At 49.5% G+C, this 22,849-nt stretch overlaps 1 protein-coding gene across 4 annotated transcripts; it reads right to left on the reverse strand.

The window, feature by feature from the left end:
• Positions 1–1,004: 1,004 nt before the first annotated feature.
• On the reverse strand, positions 1,005–21,946 carry Rcan3 (RCAN family member 3). 4 transcript variants are annotated; one of them, XM_039110406.2, is made up of 6 exons: positions 21,702–21,940; positions 21,171–21,278; positions 13,238–13,473; positions 8,927–9,100; positions 6,700–6,871; positions 1,005–5,336 (listed from the first exon to the last, which is right to left on the reverse strand). In XM_039110406.2, the coding sequence occupies exons 3-6, from the start codon at positions 13,430–13,432 to the stop codon at positions 5,158–5,160; spliced, it is 720 nt and encodes a 239-aa protein (XP_038966334.1). In that variant the 5' UTR covers positions 13,433–13,473; positions 21,171–21,278; positions 21,702–21,940; the 3' UTR covers positions 1,005–5,157. The 4 variants fall into 4 exon arrangements, with proteins under 4 accessions (XP_038966334.1, XP_038966333.1, XP_006239280.1 ...); XM_039110405.2 differs by having other exon boundaries at positions 21,171–21,312; XM_006239218.5 differs by lacking the exon at positions 21,171–21,278 and having other exon boundaries at positions 21,702–21,946.
• Between the last annotated feature and the right edge of the window lie 903 nt (positions 21,947–22,849).

The raw sequence follows: 22,849 nt of genomic DNA on the forward strand, positions 1-22,849 counted from the left end.
TAAGAATATATATTTTATATATTTATAAGGAACAAGGCAAAAAAAAAAAAAAAAACCAAAACTGGGCATGATAGTGTAACATCTTTAATCCCAGCACCTCGTGGGTGGAATCTGGAGTTCAAAGTCACCTTGGGCTACACAGCGAGCGAGTTTGAGGCCAGCCTTGGCTACTACTACATGAGACCCTGTCTGGAAGAGCAAAAATAAAAGCACAGTTAAATAAGCTGAAAAGAGGGGTTGGGGATTTGGCTCAGTGGTAGAGCACTTGCCTAGCAAGCGCAAGGCCCTGGGTTCGGTCCCCAGCTCCGGAAAAAAAGAAAAGAAAAAAAAAAAAAGCTGAAAAGAGACTTGCATAGCTCAAAGTAAGTATTACAGGCTGGCTCAGCAGTTAAGAGCACTGGCTGTTCTTCCAGAGGACCCAGGTTCAGTTCCCAGCACCCACTCACCATGGTCTTCAGCTCCAGCTTCAGGAGATTCAATGTGTCCTCCAGCCTCTCTAGCCATCAGGCATTCATGTGGTGCACAGAGGGCCATGAGGAAAAAGTACTCATACACATGGATGGATGGATGGACAGATATTAGCAGTATTAGCAGCAGGGCATTTTAGGACACTCCTTTAATCCTGCCATCTCTGAGGTGGAAGTAGGAGGATTAGGAATTCCGGGCCAGTCTAGGCTACATACAGAGTGTAGGGTAGCCTGGGCTGAGACCTTATGTCAAAAGCCAAAGAAAACAACCGAATTGTAACTCCACAGCCATTTCTGGTTTACGCTGGAATGTGGAGTTATTAATTTGTTGGTCTTCCCCCACAATAAGTCATCTTAGCTAAGGAGTAATGTGGGTGGAGGGTTCCCTGGTGGAGTAGGGTTATCTGCTGGCCTCTCTGCTGTTGGTGAGCACACCAGTGTGGCCCAGGGAGCACTGCTCACAGCAGAGCTCCTCTGCCTCCTCTGTTACTGTCCGGTCAGTCCTCGGATACACACTGAAGAGACGGCTCAATGAACTGACTTACAAAACAAGTTTTTATTAGTTCAACATCAAAATCTGTTACAGGTAATCACATGTCTGCCTTTGTTACCTCCTTACAGGACGAGGAATGTTAGAAATCCTGAGGACACAGGAGAGTTGAAGCTGATAATGAACTATGGCCCATCACGTCAAGCACACTAAGATCACGGGACACAGGGACAAAGCTCACTGACCAGTTTCTGCAAGTGCAGCAAGGATTCACTACAGTGCACAGGACCAGGGGGGCCGCGGACAGGCCGGATTCGAGACTAAATCCAGCTGCGGTTCAGTAATGAAATCAATGTGCAGTAACACAGTGACATAATAAATACTCGGGCTGACAGCAGAGGGCACGGCGCGGGACTGACACCTGCTGTCCCCCCTTTGTCCTCAGTCTGACTTTGGAAGAGTGGAGATCAAAAAGGAACAGTACAGAAAACCACGCGTTATCTGCATAGATAGATAAGAAACCCTCCTCATGTCAAGAACGCACATCCAGTCCAGGCCACGCAGGACCTGCCAGGTCTCAGGACTCACTTCAAGAACTGCAGGTTTCCAGGAGAACATGAAGCCAGTTAGTGGTGTCTGCATGCTGACTTATCTGAGATCACTTCTAGCCTTGACTAGAAGCTACCAGGAAGATAAGTCCCCAGCCACAGCCAGAGATGCACGGTCACTGCTATCTGTCTGGGGCACCTGGACATCCAGGAGCCCCCTCGTTGATGAGACAGGGTCGTGGTACATGGCCCAGGCTGGCCTTAAACTTGCAAAGTCCTCATACCTCTGCCTCCCAAGCGCTGAGATGACGGGATATGCCACCGCGCTGAATACATTTGGTAATCCTGACTATGAATTGTGCTCTGCCCAAGACTGAGGGAGACAGTGGCACTCTTGAGGAGGAAGATGGCCCTGGAGAACACAACGAGGGGAGTTTGAAACAGCAGTAGTCACTTGTCACGTGGCTGCTCAAGGTTCATACATCTTACTTGGTCCATGTACTTAGTTTTGTGCAGAATGAGTCTCTAGAACGCAGGATTCTTGGCTAGAAGCAAACATTTCTCCAGGACTGTTCCTCTGAACTGTCACAGCGAGAAAAGGAACATACCTTATTCTGAGAGAGGGGTTACTCATGTATCCCAGGCAATCCTCCTGCCTCAGCCTCCTGCAGGCTGAGATTACACCACACCCAGACAATGTTCCCTTTAAGACAGATGCATTAGGGAACACAGAGGGAAGTGGAGGGTGACCAAGTTCACCTTGCAGGTGAGGTCTGAGGCTTTATAGAAGGCAAGCAAGCAGGAGTGACCCCAAGGCATCGAAGAATCTGGTACACCTCCATGGTTTAATTGCGCTCAAAGCTTTCCTCTTAAAACTAAATCCTCCAGTCTAAAAATAGTTTACATAAAATATATAGCCCAGGCCCACCACGAGTCTTGAATAGAACCTGATTTTCTAAGCAGAGGGAGAGGGACATCCCACAGCAAACCTTTAACTCCATGCATTCTTTGAGCCTGGGTCCCCGTTACCACTGTTTACATTTTAATTCCATGAATGTGAGTATCCAGGGAACCCCACGTAAGGTGCTGACACAACTGCTGGTGACCAAGGTAACAGGATGCACACAGATTTGAGTGTCTCGACTTAAAAAAGAGCAATAGATGTTCTTTAATTGGTGGGTAGAAAATGAAAGCCAAGACAAATTTAAAAACTGGGTTATGATCACTTAGAAAATCAGAGCATGTACTGTATAATGAGGAACACAAAACCTCCCCAGTTGAAAACATGCTTGCTGACAGCTAGGGTCTATCCTACAACCAGAAGTAGCAAACTGCTGAGCTTGGCAGGGCCAAGCACAGTGTAGCCAAGGATGGCCTTGAATTCCTGATCTACTGCATCCAACTCTAAAGTCCCAGGATGACAAGGGCGTGTGCCTGGATCCAGTCAAGTTGGAAGACCCACAGGCCTGGAGTTTGAGACCAACCTGGGCCACACTGTGAGACATCACCTCAAAACAAAATATATGCATATAATCCCTTTACCTGGCAGATGACTTGTGTGGATGGAATGGTTATCTTCAACTGAATCTGCACCGAGGCTTCCCAATGGCAAATGCAGACTTCAGCATCTGACAGTGTCTGAAGGCAAGGGACACTCTTCTGTTGTTGATAGGGATGGTGGCACACACCTCCAGTCCCAGCACTTAGGAGACAGAGGCAGGAGGACCAGGAGTTCAAAGTCATCCTTGGGACACAGCAAGTTTGAGATCAACCTGGACTACGTGAGACCCTGTTTTAATAAGACAGAAAACAGGTGTGTGTGTGTGTGTGTGTCTCTCTGTGTGTGTGTGTGTGTGTGTGTGTGTGTGTTTCTGTGTGTGCGCTCATGAAATCAGTTCTACCACAAAAGGGACTCAGCCCTGACATGTCACCCATGACGGCTCTCATGGCGTCACTTCTCTAAGCTCCTTCCTTTGCAGTAGCAGCTATGCTACTTTCTGTTCTGTGCCCCTTCACATCTTCCTGCCAGTTCTGAACGCTTGTGCGACAGAACAGTCGGATGAGTGGAGCCACTCGAGCGTCTGTAACACAGCACCCCGAGGCAGGAGAGCCAGCCTTCAGCAAGGGACTGCAGCTCAGCACACCAGAGATGCAGAGTGACCCACGGAACAACACGCCAAGAGTAAGAAGCAGGGCTGGGGATTTAGCTCAGCGGTAGAGCGCTTGCCTAGCGAGCGCAAGGCCCTGGGTTTGGTCCCCAGCTCCGGAAAAACAAAACAAAACAAAACAAAACAAAACAAAACAAAACAAAAAAACAAAAAAAGAGTAAGAAGCAATTCTATCTGGACACCAACTGCAAGTGAAGGTGGAAATGTTCACTAAAAAGGAAAGCATGAACTGCATGCCCATGCCTGCAATCCCAACACTCAGGAGGCTAAGGAAAGAGAATGGTCTTGGGCTCAAGGCCAGCTTGGGCTACATAATGAGTCACAGGCTAGCCTGAGCTACAGTGTGAAACCTTGTCTCAAAACAACAAAAACAAACAAAGAAAAAAGCTCAACCACCCCCAAAAGAATGACTCCTCTCCCTAATCTGCAGGGGAAAAGTGCAGGTGATTTTTCTTTCCAAACAGCTAAAATACTTGAACGGAGAACTTTCAAGTACATGGTGCTCCCCTGTAAGTCCAGCACTTGGGAAGCTGAGGCAGGAGGAACACAGAGGATTTGAGGCCCGGGAGCTACCAAGTGAAACCCTGTCTTCAAAGAAAACAAAAACGAACCTGCTCCCCCAATTTAAATTGGTCTGCACAGTCATCATTATCGTCTGAAGTTAAGAGCGACCTACATCCGTGCCGACGCACACAGCATAGGGAACCTCAGGCAGTAGCAGCCAGCACTAGGAGGGTCAAGAGAGTAACGGAAGAGCTGCCCGGGGCTCCAGCTCCATAAAGCCATCAGCCAGGCTTCCCGGGACACAGGCTGCTGGCAAAGGCAAGGCTCCTGCAGAGAGCTGAGGCTGGGGAGGGCTGCGCTGGGAGCAGGGTTCTGCACGCCACTTTCACTGACTGCCAAGTAAGATGGACAGCCAGGAGAGCCAAGGGCGCATCTGCCCACGCCATCTGGACCTGACAATCTCAGTCACTTGGCCTTTCATCCCTAAAGCTAGTGAAAAAATACTTGAAAAAAAAAATGACTTCTACAAATGATTTTGTATCTCAGGTTTCTTCTCGTGCAAAAAGAAAGGTCATGTCTACTGAATAATTACATTCAGCCTTTGCTCAATCTGTTAGACACCGCCACACCTGTACAAAAATACCCACACCGAAGTGAGACTAACGTTTAAGTCTGTAGAAATGGCAGTGCACTGGGTGACGCTGGCTCTGGCCTCCGGTACCCAATGCTCTACAGGTTCAAGGGAACTAATATTTCTGGGGGAGGAGACAGGTGCCTCACGGTCAGGGCTAACCTTGTCACTTAAAGTGCCATTTAGAATACTGTTCGAAATCTGAACCGGCTGGCTGAATCTGCCACTTCATTCCACGTTCCGGCCCGGGGAGGCTGGCCCAGCAGCTGGACGGATGCATCAGCATCGCTGGGCTGCGCTCCAAGGCAGGCGCGGCTGTAGCAGTGGAAGGCGCAGGCGCAGCAGCCGCTCACAGTGCACAGTCCAGCCGCTCACTCAGTGCTGCCGTGGGAGCTTCCGGGCGCCGCGTCTGCGTGATTTTCTGTTTTGGATTTTTTGTGTCTTCTTCCTCTTCGGTTTCGCTCTCACAGACGTGCACCACCACACTGGGGGTGGACTCGGTTCCTGCGTGCAGTTCGTATTTCTCCCCTGCAAGCACAGGAAGGAGCCTTACTGCAGGGGAAGAAATTAATTTCTTCTATCTCCCAACTTCCTCTTCTACTACGTCATTTAGTAGCCGATTTTTTTTCCCCCTCTCTTTTTTGGACTGTATCTCATGAAATCTGGGCCAGTCAGAAGCTTGCTGCTGTAGCTGAGGCTGACCTTGAACTCTGATTCGTCTGCTTCTATCTCCCAAATGCTGGCATTAAAAGGAAAAAAAACCCCAACAACAATAACAACAACAAAAACTCTCCCTGGAGTCTATGTAGCCCAGGCTGGCCCGGGAACTCCCAGGGAGTGGCCAGCCTCTGCCTCCCAAGTGCTGTTAAAGTTGAGTGCCACCATGCCCTCAGAAATTCCATTTGTAATGACACTGCCCCTTGTGTCCTGGGCCCTGGGAGTTAAACCCAAGCACAGCAGGCACCTTCAGGACAGACTCCTGTTAGCACACACCTTAAAACTATCCTTTCCCTATTTTTAGATAAAACATCATGGTGCAAGCTGAGCACAAGCACGCCCTGCCCACCATGTCCGTCTCCATGACTTTCAACTGAGCATGCTCAGGAATGCACCTGCCACTACATGAATACACACTTCCTTCACTGGGGAGGCCTTGCTTTGGAAATAGCTCCTGTGTAGGTGATAAACCTTTCCTATCTCTTACGTTCATCTGGCTTTGTGCTAAGATGAGAACCCATTGATTAGATTGCATAAATACTAATTAAAACGTAATATAAATGCTAACTGCTGTTGTACAAATAACTAAGGTGGGTTAGTTACATTCAGAGTGGTTTTACGTGGCCATGGGAGGCACTGGCTAGGCTCTGGGCGCAGTGTCTAGTGTAGGGCCTCTCACGTCCAGGAGCATAGCGCTCCTCTCAAAAGCCTCCGAAGTGCCCTAGAAGACATGCCCTGACCTCAGCAGCGGGGAATCAGCTTCTGGAATTATTAAGATGAGAGAGACAGCAAGAAGAAAGGGAAAGCGAGGAATGAACAAAAGAAAAAAGGAAAGAACATTAGAAGGGCGATAGGTCGTCATCACTGTAACCCAAAGCAGCAGCCACTGACACAGAGCTGGCTTGCGGAGAGAAAGCTGGGAGTATGTTTGCTCCGCATTAACTCCTAGCTGAACGGCTAAAATTGTCACACTGCAGAGAGCGTTCAACCCTTCCAACATACTCAGATAACCCAGGCTCTGGCTGAGGACCACAGTGCTGGAAAATGCACGGTGTGAACCCAGACTGGTGTGGCCACACCATCCACTGGACAGTGCTATAACCCCTACTGAACACGGTCTCCAGCACTCAAAACGGCGATGTCCAGGGACGCTGAGAGCTAAAGCATGCGTTACCTGGCCCCAGCTTGGAGACGGCACAGAGGAGGTCATAGTTGATCACTGGCGTGGCATCTTCACTCTGCTTCCACCCCACGGGGGGTGAGGCGGGAGGGGAGATGAGGAACTGCTTGGTGGGCTGTGGTGGCAGTAAGTAGGACTTGTCCCGAGCCTCCCCGGACACCTGCACCTGCAGGGAAAGACAGGCCTGTGAGCATCCATCTTTTCTCTGGGTTTGCTTTTTTTTTCTTTTTCTTTTTTTCGGAGCTGGGGACCGAACTCAGGGCCTTGCGCTTGCTAGGCAAGCGCTCTACCACTGAGCTAAATCCCCAACCCCTGGGTTTGCTTTTTTTAAGGCAGAGTTTCTCTGTGTAGCCCTGGCTGTCCTGAACTCACTGTAGACCAACCTCACAGATCTGCTCTCTCTGCCTCCAGAGTCTGGGATGAAAGGCGTGTACCACAGGGCTTTCATTTCCAACTTTATGGTAATTGTTATGTTCTTGGAGTGCTGACTAAAACTGTCTCTCAAACTGTCTGTGATCTCCCAGCAGGTGGACTGGAAGTGGCCACAGGTCCTGGACTCTTGATATCGTGAAGTGAATGAAAGAACAAATTATAGACAGATGGACAGAGAAACATAGCAGTGATGACGGCAGTGGTCTGGGCTCTAAGTGACCCTCAGGCTCGACATAGTAGATAGAGGCTTGCTCCCTGAGAGGTCAAACTGGGAGCCTTTGGGAGTCAGGGAGGCCTTTAGTCATGGAGACACACCCTAAGGGACAGTGGGACCCTAGCCCCTTACTCTTCCTGTTTCCCATGAATGAGGTGAAGAGCTTTGCTCTGCCCCCACTGCTGCTCCACTGCAGGCCCAGTCGCATGCAGACTGAAACCTCCAAACCACGAGCCAAGACCTCTGTCCTTTACACTTGACTCTCAGGTGTTGTTACAGTGGGCGCACTGGCTAGTGCATGTCAACCTACTGCTAGCTTTGGTCATCAGGAGACGGGGACCTCAGCTGAGGAAATGCCTCCAGGAGATCTGACTGCAGGCAGGCCTGTACAACATTCTCTTAGTGACTGCTGTGGGAGGGCCCTGCCCACTGTGATGATACCAACCTGGGTGCTGGTCCTGGGGGCTGTAAGAAAGCAGGATGAGCAAGCCATGGGGAGCAAACCAGTAAGCAGCACCCTCCATGGCCTCTGCATCAGCTCCCGCCTCCAGGTCCCTGCATCAGCTCCCGCCTCCAGGTCCCTGCATCAGCTCCCGCCTCCAGGTCCCTGCATCAGCTCCCGCCTCCAGGTCCCTGCATCAGTTCCTGCCTCCAGGTTCCTGTCCAGGTTGAGTTCTTGCCTTGGCTTCCCACAATGAATGGCGATTCAAGATACATGAACTACATAAACTTTTTGTCTCCTGGGTGCTTTTGGTCACGGAGTTTCATCACAGTAATGGGGACCCTAACTAGTTCACTGGGAATGGCTGACTAACACACCCACCGCCAAGCTCCTGTCTCAGAAGAGAGAAAATTGTGTATGTGGTTGTCAGAGGACGCAGATAGGTTCTTTCTTTCCACCATGGATGAGTTTCAGGGATCAACTCAGGCCCTCAGGTTTGGTGGCAAGCACCTTTACCCTCTGGGCCATCTTGATGGCCCTTGAAGGGTTTGTTCTCTGCTTTCCCATGGATGTCACACCCTCAGTGCCATTTTAGATGCACAGAATGTGTGACCCACCCACCTCCAAGTTCAGCCCTTCTCTGCAGAGTCCTAGCTGAGCAAAACTGCTAGAAAAAAGAATTCCTTAGCTATTAGTCTCAGAGAAACAAAGACAGAAGGCGTAGTATGCTCCTAAAACAAAATTACATACATGTAAAGTAAAAAAAAAACAAAAAACAAAAAACAAAAAAACCCAAACAAACAAAAAAACAAAACACTGCGGGCTGGAGAGACGGCTCAGTGGTTAAGAGCACTGACTGCTCTTCCAGAGGTCCTGAGTTCAATTCCCAGCAACCACATGGTGGCTCACAACCATCTGAAATGGGATCTGATGCCTCTTCTGGTGTGTCTGAAGATAGCTACAGTGTGCTCATATACATTAAATAAATAAATCTAAAAAAAAGAAAAAAAAAGCATTGCATCCCTGTCTCACCTGACTGCTGGTTTTACAAGCCTCTGACCCCATGTTGGAAGGGGAACTGTAACAGGCTGTGAATGGAGGGGCAGCCGTGGGGGTGCAGCCACAGAACTCGCCTGTGCGAAGTAAAGCTTCAGCTTCCGGCCATGGAATTCACTCTCATGGAGCTCGATCCGTGCTCTCGCCGCAGCCTCAGGCTTGCTGAAGTTGATCCTCACTCTGCGAAAGCTCTTGAACAGCTGGAATGTGACCTGGTCATCATAGAGGGTGAACAGGGCTTCGAACCTCTCCTGCACGGTGAGCAGCATGGCCGAGAGAGTGGGAGGGAAGACAGAATATCCCTATTAACGGGTGACCTGGTAAGGAGTCGAGGCTGGGAGAAACCCCGTCTGTCATACGCTGCGGTTCCTCCATTCTCACGAGTTCAGAGTTGATACCCTGTGACTCACGTGCTCACACTTACGGTCTGCAATGGCTAGCCTTGATAGATACTGCAGGCCCAAAGGTGATGAAGTATTTATGATGGCTAAGACAGCACCCACACGGCTGCACACAGAACAGGGGCATGACTGTTGTCAAGGCACTGACGTAGGCAGCTGTGCTTCCTCTCACAGGAGTGTCGCTGGCAGTCAGACCCTTCCCTACCTTCCCTGTTCTAGGCACTTGTGGACATGCTGACATAGGACACACTGGGCAAGGTCTCCCACGACTTCCTCTTAGAACCTGAACAACCCCCGCTTAGCACGTGCACACAACATAATGCGGAGAAATAACTTCTACTTTTTGCTTTTTAAAGACTAGGTCTCATGCAGTCCCGGTGGTCCTGGCTTCTACAGAAAAAAGCAGGCTGAGCAAGCCAGTAAGCCTCTCCATGGCCTCTGCATCAGTTCCTGCCTCTAGGTTCCTGCCCTGCTTGAGTTGCTGTCCTGGCTTCCTTCAAGGATGAACAGTGATGTGGAAGTGTGAGCCAGGTTAACCCTTTCCTCCCTAAGTTGCTCTGGTCACTGTGTTTTATCACAGCAATGATAACCCCGAGACACTGGAACACATGTGTATGGAAACACACAAGCATGCACACACGATCTGAGACGCAGATAACCCTGGAACGGTTTTAAAACTGAGAACCCGGGCTGAGGAGATGGCTTAGTAGTTCAGAGCATTTGCTGCTCCCCAGAGGACTCAGATTCATTTCCCAGCATCCACGGCAGGCGGCTCACGAACATCTGCAGCTTTAGCTCCGGGGATCACTGTGCTCATCTGGGTTCTCTGGGGATCCACTCACATATTCACATAAACAAAACACAGACAGACAGACAGACAGACAGACAGACAGACAGACAGACAAGCCCACCACCAAAGAAAAATCAACGAGAACTCGGTCTTCTTTTTCCATGCGAAAAACCCTGAAATAGATTCACTGGTGTGAAGTTCCTCCCCACGATTCTCTCTTAAACTTAAAATGTGTATAATTTCCTGTTACTTGTGGGCATGAGTGGGGATGTGGGTGGCTGGGGGTGGAAGGCATGGTACTCATGTGAAGGTCACATCCACGCTCGCCTTCACCTGTCTGTGGGTTTCTGGGGAGGCTTGTCAGGCTGACGTCACTGTGCAGCAAGCACTTTTCCCCTGCTTGCCATCTCACTGTCCCCAGAGAGGTCTCGTGACTATAATTTTAAGATAAAAAGGTCCTAAGGTCTTCTCGGATCCAAAATGCTCATATACTAAGTGCTGGACATAAATAGGGTAGGTGGCATCGACAAAGGACCGGCAGACTTCCCCAGTATGTTAAATCACTGCTAGACGGCCTACAGCCCTGAATACGAGGTGGACAGCTTTTCTACTGCTTGCGCACTCTCTCTCTCTCTCTCTCTCTCTCTCGCTCTCTCTCTTGCTCTCTCTCTCTCTCTCTTGCTCTCTCTCTCTCTGACACAGAATCTCTCTACATAGCCTGGGACTTGCTGTTTGTTGTGGAACAGTGGAACTCCCTCTGTAGACCAGGCTGGCCTCCAACTCACAGAGATCCACCTGCCTCTGTTTTCCATGTGTTGGGATTTCCCTACATGCTCAGAGCTAGATATAACTTTTGTTTTGCTTTGTTTTTTGAGACAGGGTTTCTCTTTGTAGCCCCTGGCTGTCCTAGAACTTGCTCAGTTGACCAGGCTGGCCTTGAACTCAGAGATCCTCCTGCCTCTGCCTCCCAAATGCTGGGATTAAAGCATGTGCTACCACCACCGAGCCTAGATAAAGTTTTTAACAGAATGTTTTCCCCATCAGCAATTGTTTGAACTTGGGGATGCTACACTCACTGATAGATAAAGGGGCTGTGTTAAATGCATGTGCTTTCTTACAAAAAATCATCTCTAACATGAAATTCAGAGCTCTTAAGTAAGAAAGCAGGAGGGCTGCTTCAGACTCCTAAACCCTGGCTCAGCTGGGTAAAGAAACAGCATAGATAGAGTGACCTGCAAAGAGACCCTCTGTGCCCGACCATGTAGATAGAGTGACCTGCAAAGAGACCCTCTGTGCCCGACCATGTAGATAGAGTGACCTGCAAAGAGACCCTCTGTGCCCGACCATGTAGATAGAGTGACCTGCAAAGAGACCCTCTGTGCCCGATCATGTAGATAGAGTGACCTGCAAAGAGACCCTCTGTGCCCGACCGTGTAGATAGAGTGACCTGCAAAGAGACCCTCTGTGCCCGACCGTGTAGATAGAGTGACCTGCAAAGAGACCCTCTGTGCCCGACCGTGTAGATAGAGTGACCTGTAAAGAGACCCTCTGTGCCCGACCGTGTAGATAGAGTGACCTGCAAAGAGACCCTCTGTGCCCGACCATGTAGATAGAGTGACCTGCAAAGAGACCCTCTGTGCCTGACCGTGCCCTCCCCACCCCACCCCCAGGCTCTCCGCTCCAGGCAGGAGCCCTAAGCCTCCCACACACTCCTAAGCCCAGTACAGTTTCAAATGACGCTCTTTGCTCAGAAGCCCTAGGACTACGCCCCATAAGAGCCAGCTTCCACCTCTCAGCCCAGTGCTCTAGACGGCCTGTGTCCACCATACAGAATGCCTGTTACTTTCCCTGCCTCACACTGTCCTAAAGAGTCTCAGTGTATCTGGTTTCCTCTGGTTAAAGATTCCTTTCCCTGGATAAAATGCTAATTCTCCCAGCTCTTCCTCCAGGCCACATGCCCCTATGAGACTTACTGAGCCTGGCTGTGAACCTGCCTCAGTGACACCTGACGGGCTAAAGGACTGTCCACCCTGTGACTCAGAAACTGCGTAATTCGAACTCTACCTCCCAACCCAGTCGGCACAGAGCCTTACTCTGCAGGTGTTTGAGCATGGATCCAGCTCTGCCCCTGAGAACACTGGAACGAAGCCCAGCCTGCATACAGACTAGAACATTTAAGGGCCAAGTCAGGAGTGGCAGCCTCTACCTGTAAGCTCAGTGCTCAGGAGGCTGAGGATTGCCCAGATGTCAGTCTGGGCCACACGGTGAGATTATGTAGCAAAGAGAAAAAGAAAGTGTGTAGGCTTTAATGAAGTCATGCGGGGACACACACACACACACACACACACACACACACACACACTTTCCAAGTAAAAGGTAATCCATTTTTCCTTTCAAACCATAAAGAGCAATACAAGCAAAGTTAACAATGAGATAGCAGCTATTCCCCATAGCCTAATAGTCCAAGAAGCCCCAGGAAAGACAAACTGCCTCTTTAGTAAGCGTAGGAAGAAGACAGGAAAAAAAGAGCACTTGGAGGCTGGGCATGGTGATACAGACGCTCTGACATATCCTAACATTCAGAGTTAGAGCTGGGAGGCTCACTGGAAATCCCAGGCCATCCTATGTCACACAGCCAATCCCAGGCTAGCCTGAGCTACACAGCTAATCCCAGGCCAGCCTGTGCTACATAGCCAGCCCCAGGCCAGCCTGTGCCATACAGCCAGCCTGTGCCACACAGCCAATCTCAGGCCATCCTGGGCCACATAGCCAATCCTAGGCTAGCCTGAGCTACACAGCCAATCCCAGGCCATCCTGTGCCACACAGGGAAAGGCACCCGGGGGATGACAGGTGTGTATGGCAGAAACATGTGTACAAATAAGATGTGCTGACGAACACAGTATGTATATTTAGTATCTTCCAGTAAAATACTTAAAAAGCTTTTCTTCAATCACAGTCTCCAAACTCAGTGAATAGGCGAATGAATAAAAGGCATTCTTTGAGCCTTGATTCAGGGTCCACTAAAAGCCAGTGTTCCTCAAGGGCGGTGGGAGGACTGGCTCTGAACGATGCCGGTCGGTGGCACTGAGACTCTCCTAAGACACAGTGAGGGGGCCACCGTGGCGTCACAGGGCTCAGGGACCAAAGCTACCTTCGCTTCCCGTGCCGTGAGTGCAGGGGCAGGGTGTGTGCCTACCTTCTGCTCTTGGACCTCAAACACCGCTTCGTGGACACTGCAAGCAAAGAGGGAGGTGGGCAGGTCGCTGAGGTCCATCATCTCTTCCAAATCGTCTTCATTTTCACCGAAGACCATCTCCTCTTCCTCTTCCTGGTCGCTGCTACAGAGGTCTGACTGGCTGTCATTCCAAGATTTCAGGCTGTCTCGAAGCATCTTCTCTGTCGGTAAAGTTCTAGGACGCTGGCCAGACAGTGCTTTAAAAAAAAAAAAGGAAAACACCGAGAGGAAAACCGTGAAGGCTTTGCAATGTGGCGCTCAATCTTTCTCCAGACAGCAATTCATCAAGCAGAACGATGTAATCCAGGAAAGATCAATCGGTATTTAAGTTCGCTCCAGCTCTCCAGTGAGTTCCCTGTCTATAAATCTGATTTGCTTAGCAGAATTTATGGGACAATGAAATATGAAGATGTAAAAAAAAAGCAATCGCTTTCTCGTGAGAGCAGGACGGGCAGGGTGATGGGAGCCATCACGTCAACACGTCCTTGAGTTTACAAGCAGAGAGAGGGAAGGTGGGAGCCAGCGTGGCCTCCACATATTTGTTTTGGGTTTTAGGTGGAAAACACTGGAAGTGGCCCAGCAGAATCACACCCACACGGTCTGTTCACCATCTGCACCCTGAGACGCCGCCGTCTGGGAGGCTCTGCCTTTCATATCCAGCCTGGGTTTTTTGGGTTTTTTTTGTTTTTTGTTTTTTGTTTTTTGAGCAGACTCCTAAGTGATTAAGTCGCTTAGGCCACTGAGTTCCTTTTAAAAGGTGTCCAGGAACACACAATGCAAGCACACACAGCACACAGCTTAAGCTGGGACACAATCCAGGGATGCGCTTCTGAACTTTAAGATGCTGTGTCTCTTGTCAGAGGCCAAGAGCTGACACTGTCCCTCTAAAACCCAGAATCTGCCTGTGTTTGGCTCTTCAGAAAACCACGCCACGCTTTTAAGACAGTGGCCCTTTGCACACGACATATTTCATGACAGTGGCATGGAACTGAAGAAAGCCTGGCTGGCAGGGACACTGAGTGATCATGGTTATTATGACTGCCCTCTGAGCTCCCCCTTCATTTGGAAGGACACAGACTCTATTTCCTACTGGTTATTAACTATGGGATAAAAATAGCAGAGCTTCCCATTATTCTATAGCACTCAAGACAATCTTAAAAAAAAAAAAAAAAAGCACCTCTACTTGTTTCTGTCAATATCTGGGCACCTACTGCTGGGCACTGGGGGACAGCCAGGGCAAACGGTTCTCCTGTAGGGCCAGCCAGTCACATTCCCCAGTGGGCCTCATCCTACTGCCTGCCATACTATCAGCCTCTCCAGCGTTCCTCTTCCTCAGCACAGGAGCGCTTTCCATTGCTCTACCTTGCCTCCATCCTCCTGCTTCTCTTCCTGGAGAGCAAGCCATTCGCCTAGCTTGTCTCCTCCACTGCACTCACTCCATGGCTTAGTCTCATGCGCTGGCTGCCAGTCTCTCTTGGCTTCATCTCCCCTCACTACTGATATGAAGACCCCTAGGCCCAGAGCCCACCCTCTGCAGTGCACATCCTGACGCCCCTTCCCTCTCCGGGCAGGCTTTTTTTTTTTTTTTTTAAGAATCTGTCACGCTGCACTTGGGTCTCTCTCGGGTTTCAGCCCAGTCCCCCCTGGAGCTGTTAACTTCTTAGTTCTCAGCTTGGCGTCCTCCCCATGTGCCAGCACCATGCTGCATTTCACACAACTGCTCCTAAGTCATGAAGCACCAACGTCTCGGGGAAATGAGAACTGGATCCACACGGCATGGGATGTATGGAATTATAGCATGTCTCCAAGAAATTCTGAGTTGTTCCTTGGTGGCTCCTCCCTCCGTATCGGACTATTTGAGGACTGGGACCTTTCCCCTAAATCTACACTTAGAAATTTAGCTTTGTGCTAAACATATGCTTACCTGGGTAGCCCAAGGTCTGACAATTTTTAGCTGATTATTTTAATCATATGGCTGCGCCACAGCCTTTGGGTCTAAAGGGAGTCCCCCCAGAATGTGTCTCACTGTGGCTTTTATGAGGGAGAGGTTGGACTCTCACAACGCCGTGCTCCCTTCTCTGCTCTAAGCTTAAAAATTGCCCCTAGCTACCAGACTTCCCTGCCTTCAAATGCCCAGGTCCTGCCATAGTTTCTGACTCATAGCTGCTTAGAAAGGGCAGCCGAACGAAAGCAGACTGCACTGATCTTCATGTCACTGGCTTGTCACCGCTGAAGGAAGAAAATGCACGTCTGTAAGGAATTGGAGATGGGCTTGTGGAGGAGGATGTCATCGGGCAAAGAATGGGGGCACAGCCGGGCACCGAGGTGCATGCACCAAGTGAGGAACAGAAATGCCTGAAAACTGTGTGGCTCAGAAAATGATGTGACCAATCTAGTTTCTCCTTGGGCACAGAGTGGGCTCTCTTTGCAACTTGTCTATTAGAGGCATTAGCTGTTTTTGTTTTCTGTAATTCCCCACTTATTTACTATTTCTTTCCCTTCTTAAAAAGATGCGAGAAGGCTGGAGAGATGGCTCAATGGTTAAGAGCGCTGACTGCTCTTCCAGAGGTCCTGAGTTCAAATCCCAGCAACCACATGGTGGCTCACAACCGTCTGTAATGAGATCTGATGTGCCTGAAGACAGCTAGTGTACTTATATATAATAAATAAATATATCTTTAAAAAAAAAGATGCGAGAAAGCTGGGCCTTGTGGTCCCTTCCTTTAATCCCAGAGCCAGGGAGGCAGAGGCTGAAGGATCACCAGGAGTACAGGCCGGAGAGGCTTCTGGGGCCGGGGCGGGGAGGAGAGCCAGCCCATTTTCAGCCTACGTGTGCGTGCGCAGCACAGAGGATCAAACCCTTGGCCTTGCTCATGTTAGACCATACTTTACTACTGGGCTACAGCCTCGGCCCTAGTTGACTTTTGATAATTATTTCCTTTTTCAAGGTCCTTCCTCCAATATGACAGAGAATGGAGTAAAAATAGAGCGTAGGGAACGATCCTCTGCTTGATTTAGAATGTTATATCTTCATTTCCTGTTTTTCTATCTTCACCCTGGGTTAACTTTCTTTTGCTACGACTTCAAAAACAAACGATAAAAATGGGCTTGGGCATGGTGGCTCATGTCTGTACTCAGTACTCAAGAACCCGGGACAGGAGGGCCGCCACAAATTTGAGGCCAGCCTGGGTTACACCCTAAGTTCCAGGCCTGTCTGGGCTACAGAGAGATACTGTTTCCGACAAAGCAACAGTTACCCACCTGCCTTTTAAAATTATTCAAAAACTATTACATAGTATACTATGATACAAATACTCCCAAGCCAGCATGAAAACAAGATCCCTTTCTCACCCAGCATAACCCAGGCACAACAGTATTGTCCACTTTAATCTATGTTCAAATTAATTACCCTAATAATGACCTCAATGATGAGTTTTTCCTCCAAAATTACTCCTTTATTGTGGCACTAAGATAGACCCAAGGCCTCCTACAACTGGACAAGTGCTCTACTCCTGTGCTGTTTCCTAGCTCTCTTTTACCCATATGTTTTTTAAAAGATTTATTTATTTATGAAGCACACTGTAGCTATCTTCACAGACACACCAGAAGAGGGCATCGGATCCCATTACAGATGGTTGTGAGCAGCCATGTGGTTGCTGGGAATTGAACTCAGGACCTCTGGAAGAGCAGTCAGTGCTCTTAACCGCTGAGGCAGCAGTTCAGAACTCCAGTCCTGAGGCCTTGAACTTCTGATCCTCTTGCCTCAGCTTCCCCATGAGCTGGGATTACAGGACTACACCACCAAGCCCAGATCAAATTAGATGATCATTAAGCAATCTTGTTCCAAGACTTATATTCTCAAAGAGGACAGGCTGTGCAGATACACAGCATCTGATCAATCCTCAAGTATCCCCAGGAGGGGTCGGGATCCATCTTCAGACCTTCAACAAGGGAACTTTGGCCCCGCAGGACTCGGAGGCCCAGTAGGACTCTGCTCAGACAACTACTCCACCTATCTTATTACCCATCTGTCTCTGGTAGAGGTGGTGGTGGTTGGTGTGTGTGTGTGTGTGTGTGTGCTGGCATGTGGCATGGTGTGCATGAGAGTCAGAGGACAGCTTTAGGCTTGGGAGGAAGTACCCTTTGAGCCATCGCACCAAACCTTCCTTGGTTTTATACTTGGTTCCTCAAGTGCAAAATGTAGATAACGATAATCTTTCACCCAATAAAGATGTTAGGACGCTCATATTCAGAGTAATGCTTCGCCCATGGCCATGCTCAGCAACCACTTCAACACAAGCGTATGTGAGTTCCCTTGTTGGCTGTAAGAACCCAAATAGTGCCAGAACTACTGCTAGAACTGACATTAGACTATAACATGGAGTAAGGGAAAAACCATCTGAGTAAATCACAACAGAAAGCCAGAAAAACCCCTAGCATTTTCACGACCTCAAGAAAAGTGGGAGAGTCTTATCAGAAAACGGAGCTCCTCAAATCGCCACAGAGCTGGTTATCTGCTTCAAGTGTGAAAACAGATTTGAAATACGCCTGGAAAGGGTCCCTAGGCTTTGTATGAGCCTTACAGAATTTTATGTCACAAAGGAATGCATACATTATCAGCCATTACTAGGTAGATAGCGGCTAGCCCAATGAAAACACATGAGAGTTTTTGTTGCTCTGTTCTTTTTTTTTTTTTTTTTTTCCGGAGCTGGGGACCGAACCCAGGGCCTTGTGCTTCCTACGTAAGCGCTCTACCACTGAGCTAAATCCCCAGCCCCCTGTTGCTCTGTTCTTAAGCCCACCTGTCAATCACCTCTCGGAATTTCCTGCCGTTCTGCATGCAGTTCACGTGGAAAGAAGTACGGCTAGAGATAAGCTAACCTTGGTTTCAGGACGGCAAAGACAGAACACTATGGGGCTGAAGCCACAACTCTCAGAGCTCCAGCCCTTGCCTGGCACCAGGAGGCCCTGGGTCCCGTCCCCAGCACAAAGGTTCTATTCCTGAGTCCTGCAACTGTTGCAATCCTGACCTGCGATGGTTTGGGCTCAGCATCATTTCCAGTGCTGCCCCGGCTCTGGCTGGCTTCCGGGTAACAGTTTCCTCATGCAAACATTACAGCAGTGGTTAACCTCCCAGGACCATCTGCTCTGCTGCACAGCGAGGGGCAAAGCTGATCCATCAGGGCTGAAGGCCAAGCAATTCCAGCTGATACAGAAAAGGGGAATTCTTCCCTCTCTAGAACTTGTCAGAAAATATTATGCTTCCCAACTCAGGGAACATTCTAATCTCTTAGCCAGATTTGTTTGAAATTGAACTCCTGCCAACACTAGGGTTCTGGTCTACCATGGTTCCCGTTTCATTTCTCATTAAGCATTCACAGATAGAATTTTACTACACGTTCTTTTCTTTTCTTTCTTTCTTTTTTTTTTTTTGTAGTACTAGTAACAAGAATTGACATAATAAAGTTGGTGGAACATTAATGTAAAAGAGGTTATAAGGATTAGATTTGGGGGATAGAGAGATGGCCTAGCAGTTAAAGAGCACGGACTGCCCTTGTAGAGGACCAGAGTTCCTTTGCCAGCTTCGGTGGCTCAAAACCACCTGTAACTACAGTTCCATGGGATCCAGTGTCCTCTTCTCACCTCCACAGACACACATGCTCATGTGTATAACCTTACACACAGCTACACACAGACACAATTGAAAAATGATTTTTTTTTTTAAAAAAGTTATCTTTCTGGAGCCAGAGAGATGGATTTTGCTCCTGCAGAACAGACACTTGCTGCAAAGCCGGACAACGGAGCTCCCGGATTCCAGGGACCCACGTGGTAGGAGAGCCCCAACTTCTGCAGGCTGTCCTCTGACCTGTACCTGAATGTTGCCGAGGCCACAGTCAAAAACACATATACAAACATTCGATGAATATATTTTAACAAACTCGTGTGACTAGAGGGACGTCGGCTGCTAAGGACACCTAATGCTCTTGCAGAGAACTGGATGGGATTCCTGGCACCCGTCTGTAACTTCAGTTCCAGGTGATCCCACCCCACTCCTCCTCCGACCACTGAGGGCTCATGCACACCTGATGTGCATACACACACGAGTGAGCACACACATACTCGTAGACACGTAAAAGGCCAGACTTTAAGAATATATTAAGTCTCAGAGTCTGGGTGTTTGCGCAGCAGCGTGGATGCACAGTTGTTCGTTCTGATGGGTTTACATTAATGTCAGTTACACGTTGGGAGTGGGAGGGTTGTGTAAGGTTGAAATCAGGATCCTGCTACTTTTTGCTCCAGCTTTACAGGTTGCTCCATTGGCAACCCGTTTCCAAGAGAGGAGGAGGTCTCAGTGCTTTGGGGGAGCACAGATTTTTTTTTTATTAACTATTCAATCATGATATATTTTAAGGCCTTAAAACCTTGGCATGTCCACTGACCCAGGAGAAGCCATGCTGCATGATGTTACAGGAAATGTGGGTCCAAAACAGGGACAGGCATGAAGACAGAATGACTTAGAACTCGGTTCTGGGGTTGGGGATTTAGCTCAGCGGTAGAGCACTTGCCTAGCAAGCGCAAGGCCCTGGGTTCGGTCCCCAGCTCCGAAAAAGAAAAAAAAAAAAAAAAAAAAAAGAACTCGGTTCTGCTGCCCACGCGCTGGTGACAGTCCACTGCACGTTTAGTAGCGCTTGACCGAGGTCCGAAAACCTATATAAGTTCAACTTGACCTGGAGTGATGCTGCTCAGTGGTAAAGGGCTTGACCAGCATGCTTGAGATCCTAGGCTCAATCCTTAGTATAAAATCAGAAAACACAAACTCCTCCAGCCATTGAGCTGGGGTTGCGTTGCTCTGGAGAGAACTGGCCCCACTCGGGAGTCTAACTCTCCAAAGCTGTCAGGGTTGCTCCATTTTGTCATGGAGCAGGAATGTCACCAGTGATAGGAACAATTACAGATTATCAATAAAAATGCCGTGACTTTAAGTCCTGAAGACACTTAAAATACAGAAATATAATTTTTAAGGTTTTAAAGGTTTATGTGTCCGAGCGTTTTGTCTGCTTGTCATATACGTGCCACAGGTGTGCCTGGTGCCCCTCAGACGTCTGAGGAAGGCATCAGCTAACCTGGGGGTTACTAATGGTTGTGAGCCCCTATGTGGGTGCCGGGAACTGAACCCAGGTCTTCTGCAAAAGCAAAAGCCATCTCTCTGGCTCCAGAAAGATAACTTAAAAAAAAAAATCATTTTTTCAATTGTGGCTGTGTGTGGCTGTGTGTAAGGTTATGCACATGAGCACGTGTGTCTGTGGAGGTGAGAAGAGGACATTGGATCCCATGGAACTGTAGTTACAGGTGGTTTTGAGCCACCGAAGCTGGCAAAGGAACTCTGGTCCTCTGTAAGGGCAGTCCGTGCTCTTTAACTGCTAGGCCATCTTTCTATCCCCCAAATCTAATCTTTATAACCTCTTTTACATTAATGTTCCACCAACTTTATTATGTTGATTCTTGTCACTATTACTACTACTAAAAAAAAAAAAGGAAAAAAAAAAGAAGTCTATCTGTGAATGCTTAATGAGAAATGAAAGGGGAACCATGATAGACCTTATGTAGTCCAAACTGGCCTCTCATTTTGCTGACATTATAAACGTGTGCCACACCCAGTTCTTAAAATAACATTTTAAAGTAATCGCTAATCACAGCTACAGATGGTCAATTACTCCTCTGGCCAAGAGACTTCTACGAAAAGTTCAAGTAAATGTATTGTACTAGAAAGCTTCCAATATCGGGACGCGAGTATTTTTTTTTTTTTTTTTTGGTTTTAAACCGTACAATAAAAACCATCACTCTACATAATCCTAGTTTGAAACATGGACGTGAGCCGCTAGAGTCTTAATACCCAGAGGAGATGATGAGATTTCGCACGGAAGCTGGAACCCGGCAGCCTGGAAACAGCTATTGAAGGCGCGATGCTTCAGGAGGAGGCGGACCACAAGTTTCCAGAAGCCTGGGAAGCAGAGAAGAGCGACAATTCCTGCATCCTGGGGGAGGGGAAAAAGGAGGGGAGTGTGGCTTCCACCTGCTGCCATCTCCGTTTTACTAGCCACACCTTTCCTACCCTCGGGGGGCAGGTTGGGCCTGACTGATTTCAAAAAGTCGAATAGCTGGTGGAGAAACTGCTAGTGGAGGAGAAAGGACCTGGGGGTGAAGGGTGTTTTGCAGGACGTCACCCTAAAGCTGCTGGGAAGATCCTGGGGACCAGGCGGCTGGTCCTTAGCAGCGTCTAGGGGCTTCCTGGAGGGTCTGGGCAGCTGCTGCTGTAGCTGAGGCTTTAACTTTCAGGGGTCCTGGGGATCCCATCACCTAGAGCTGCTGCAAACCTGTTCCCAGCGGTCGCGAACCGGCCCCGCCCTGCGAAGGGAAGACTCACCTGTGCGCTCCAGGGGAGAGGCCCCGGGGGGGAAACGAGCACGGCCAGGGGCGGACAGACTTTCACCGCCGGGAGCCACCACGCCCTCGACGCGGGCCCCAGCGGCCACCTCAGCCGGCTACACGGGCGGTGACCTGGGGCCGAGTGAGGTCGCCGGCGTCGCGCGCGTTCCCGGACCCGCGCGCCTCGCGCCCTCCCTGGGTTCCTCGCGCCCAACGGGTGCGCTGCGCCGGCGCACAGACAGGAGGGCGGGGCTGACAGCTGGGTGGGCGGGAGTCGCCGGGTGGTGGGCGGGGCTCCGAACGGGCGGGTCCTGCGCGCGCGCATTCGCTTGCTCCTCCTGGCTCTCCGCACTGGCTGTGAGGGGCTGGGGCCGGAACCCTAAGGCTGAGGCGTTATGGGACCTCCCAAACGGGACCTTTGATGACCCCTTCGTATCCGCCGCGACCCAGAAACCTTTGCTTTCTCTTCTTGCTACCTTGCGTGACAGTGGCAGGAACAGCTAGCAGGGGACACTAGGAACCTTCTCAGGGCGGGTTCCTGTGAGCTTCACCCGGGGTAGCCTCCCGGGAACCCAGCAGCCGGATGTGCCCGACCGCGCCCCGCAGCCCCCGTCGCCCATTAGAGGCGAAGGCGACGTGGCCGAGCTGTGGGTGTCACCAGGTGTGTGACTGCACCCGCCCCACCGCTCCCTCCGTTGCACCCAGCACAGATGTACAATATTAATGATATTTGCGTTTGCCTTTCCACACAGTCTTGCTTGTCTCCCTTGGAGATAATGGAACATTAATTATGTCTAGGTCGAGATTTATGCGAGTAGTAGTACCGAGGCTGGCTAGCATTTTAATTTTAATTACTGTTGCTGAGACCAGCCCTATCCCTTCCTCCAGCTCACAAACTGGGTGAACCGTACAGAGCTGGAGAACTTCTCTCATCTCCAGCTAGAAAAAAATCTGCTCTACTAGCCGGGATGTATGGCTCAGTGCTGAGGGTGCTTGCTCCCAGCCCGGGACCCACGTGATGAAAGGAGAGAATGAACTCCTGAGAGTGTTCTCTAACTTCCACACGGCTGCCCTTCCAAATAATAAACAAACAATAGAAAATCAGCTTTATCACTTACTCAAGACCCTTCGTAGGACAAATGAAAC

Source organism: Rattus norvegicus, chromosome 5, assembly GCF_036323735.1.
Source record: "Rattus norvegicus strain BN/NHsdMcwi chromosome 5, GRCr8, whole genome shotgun sequence".
Taxonomy (NCBI): domain Eukaryota; kingdom Metazoa; phylum Chordata; class Mammalia; order Rodentia; family Muridae; genus Rattus; species Rattus norvegicus.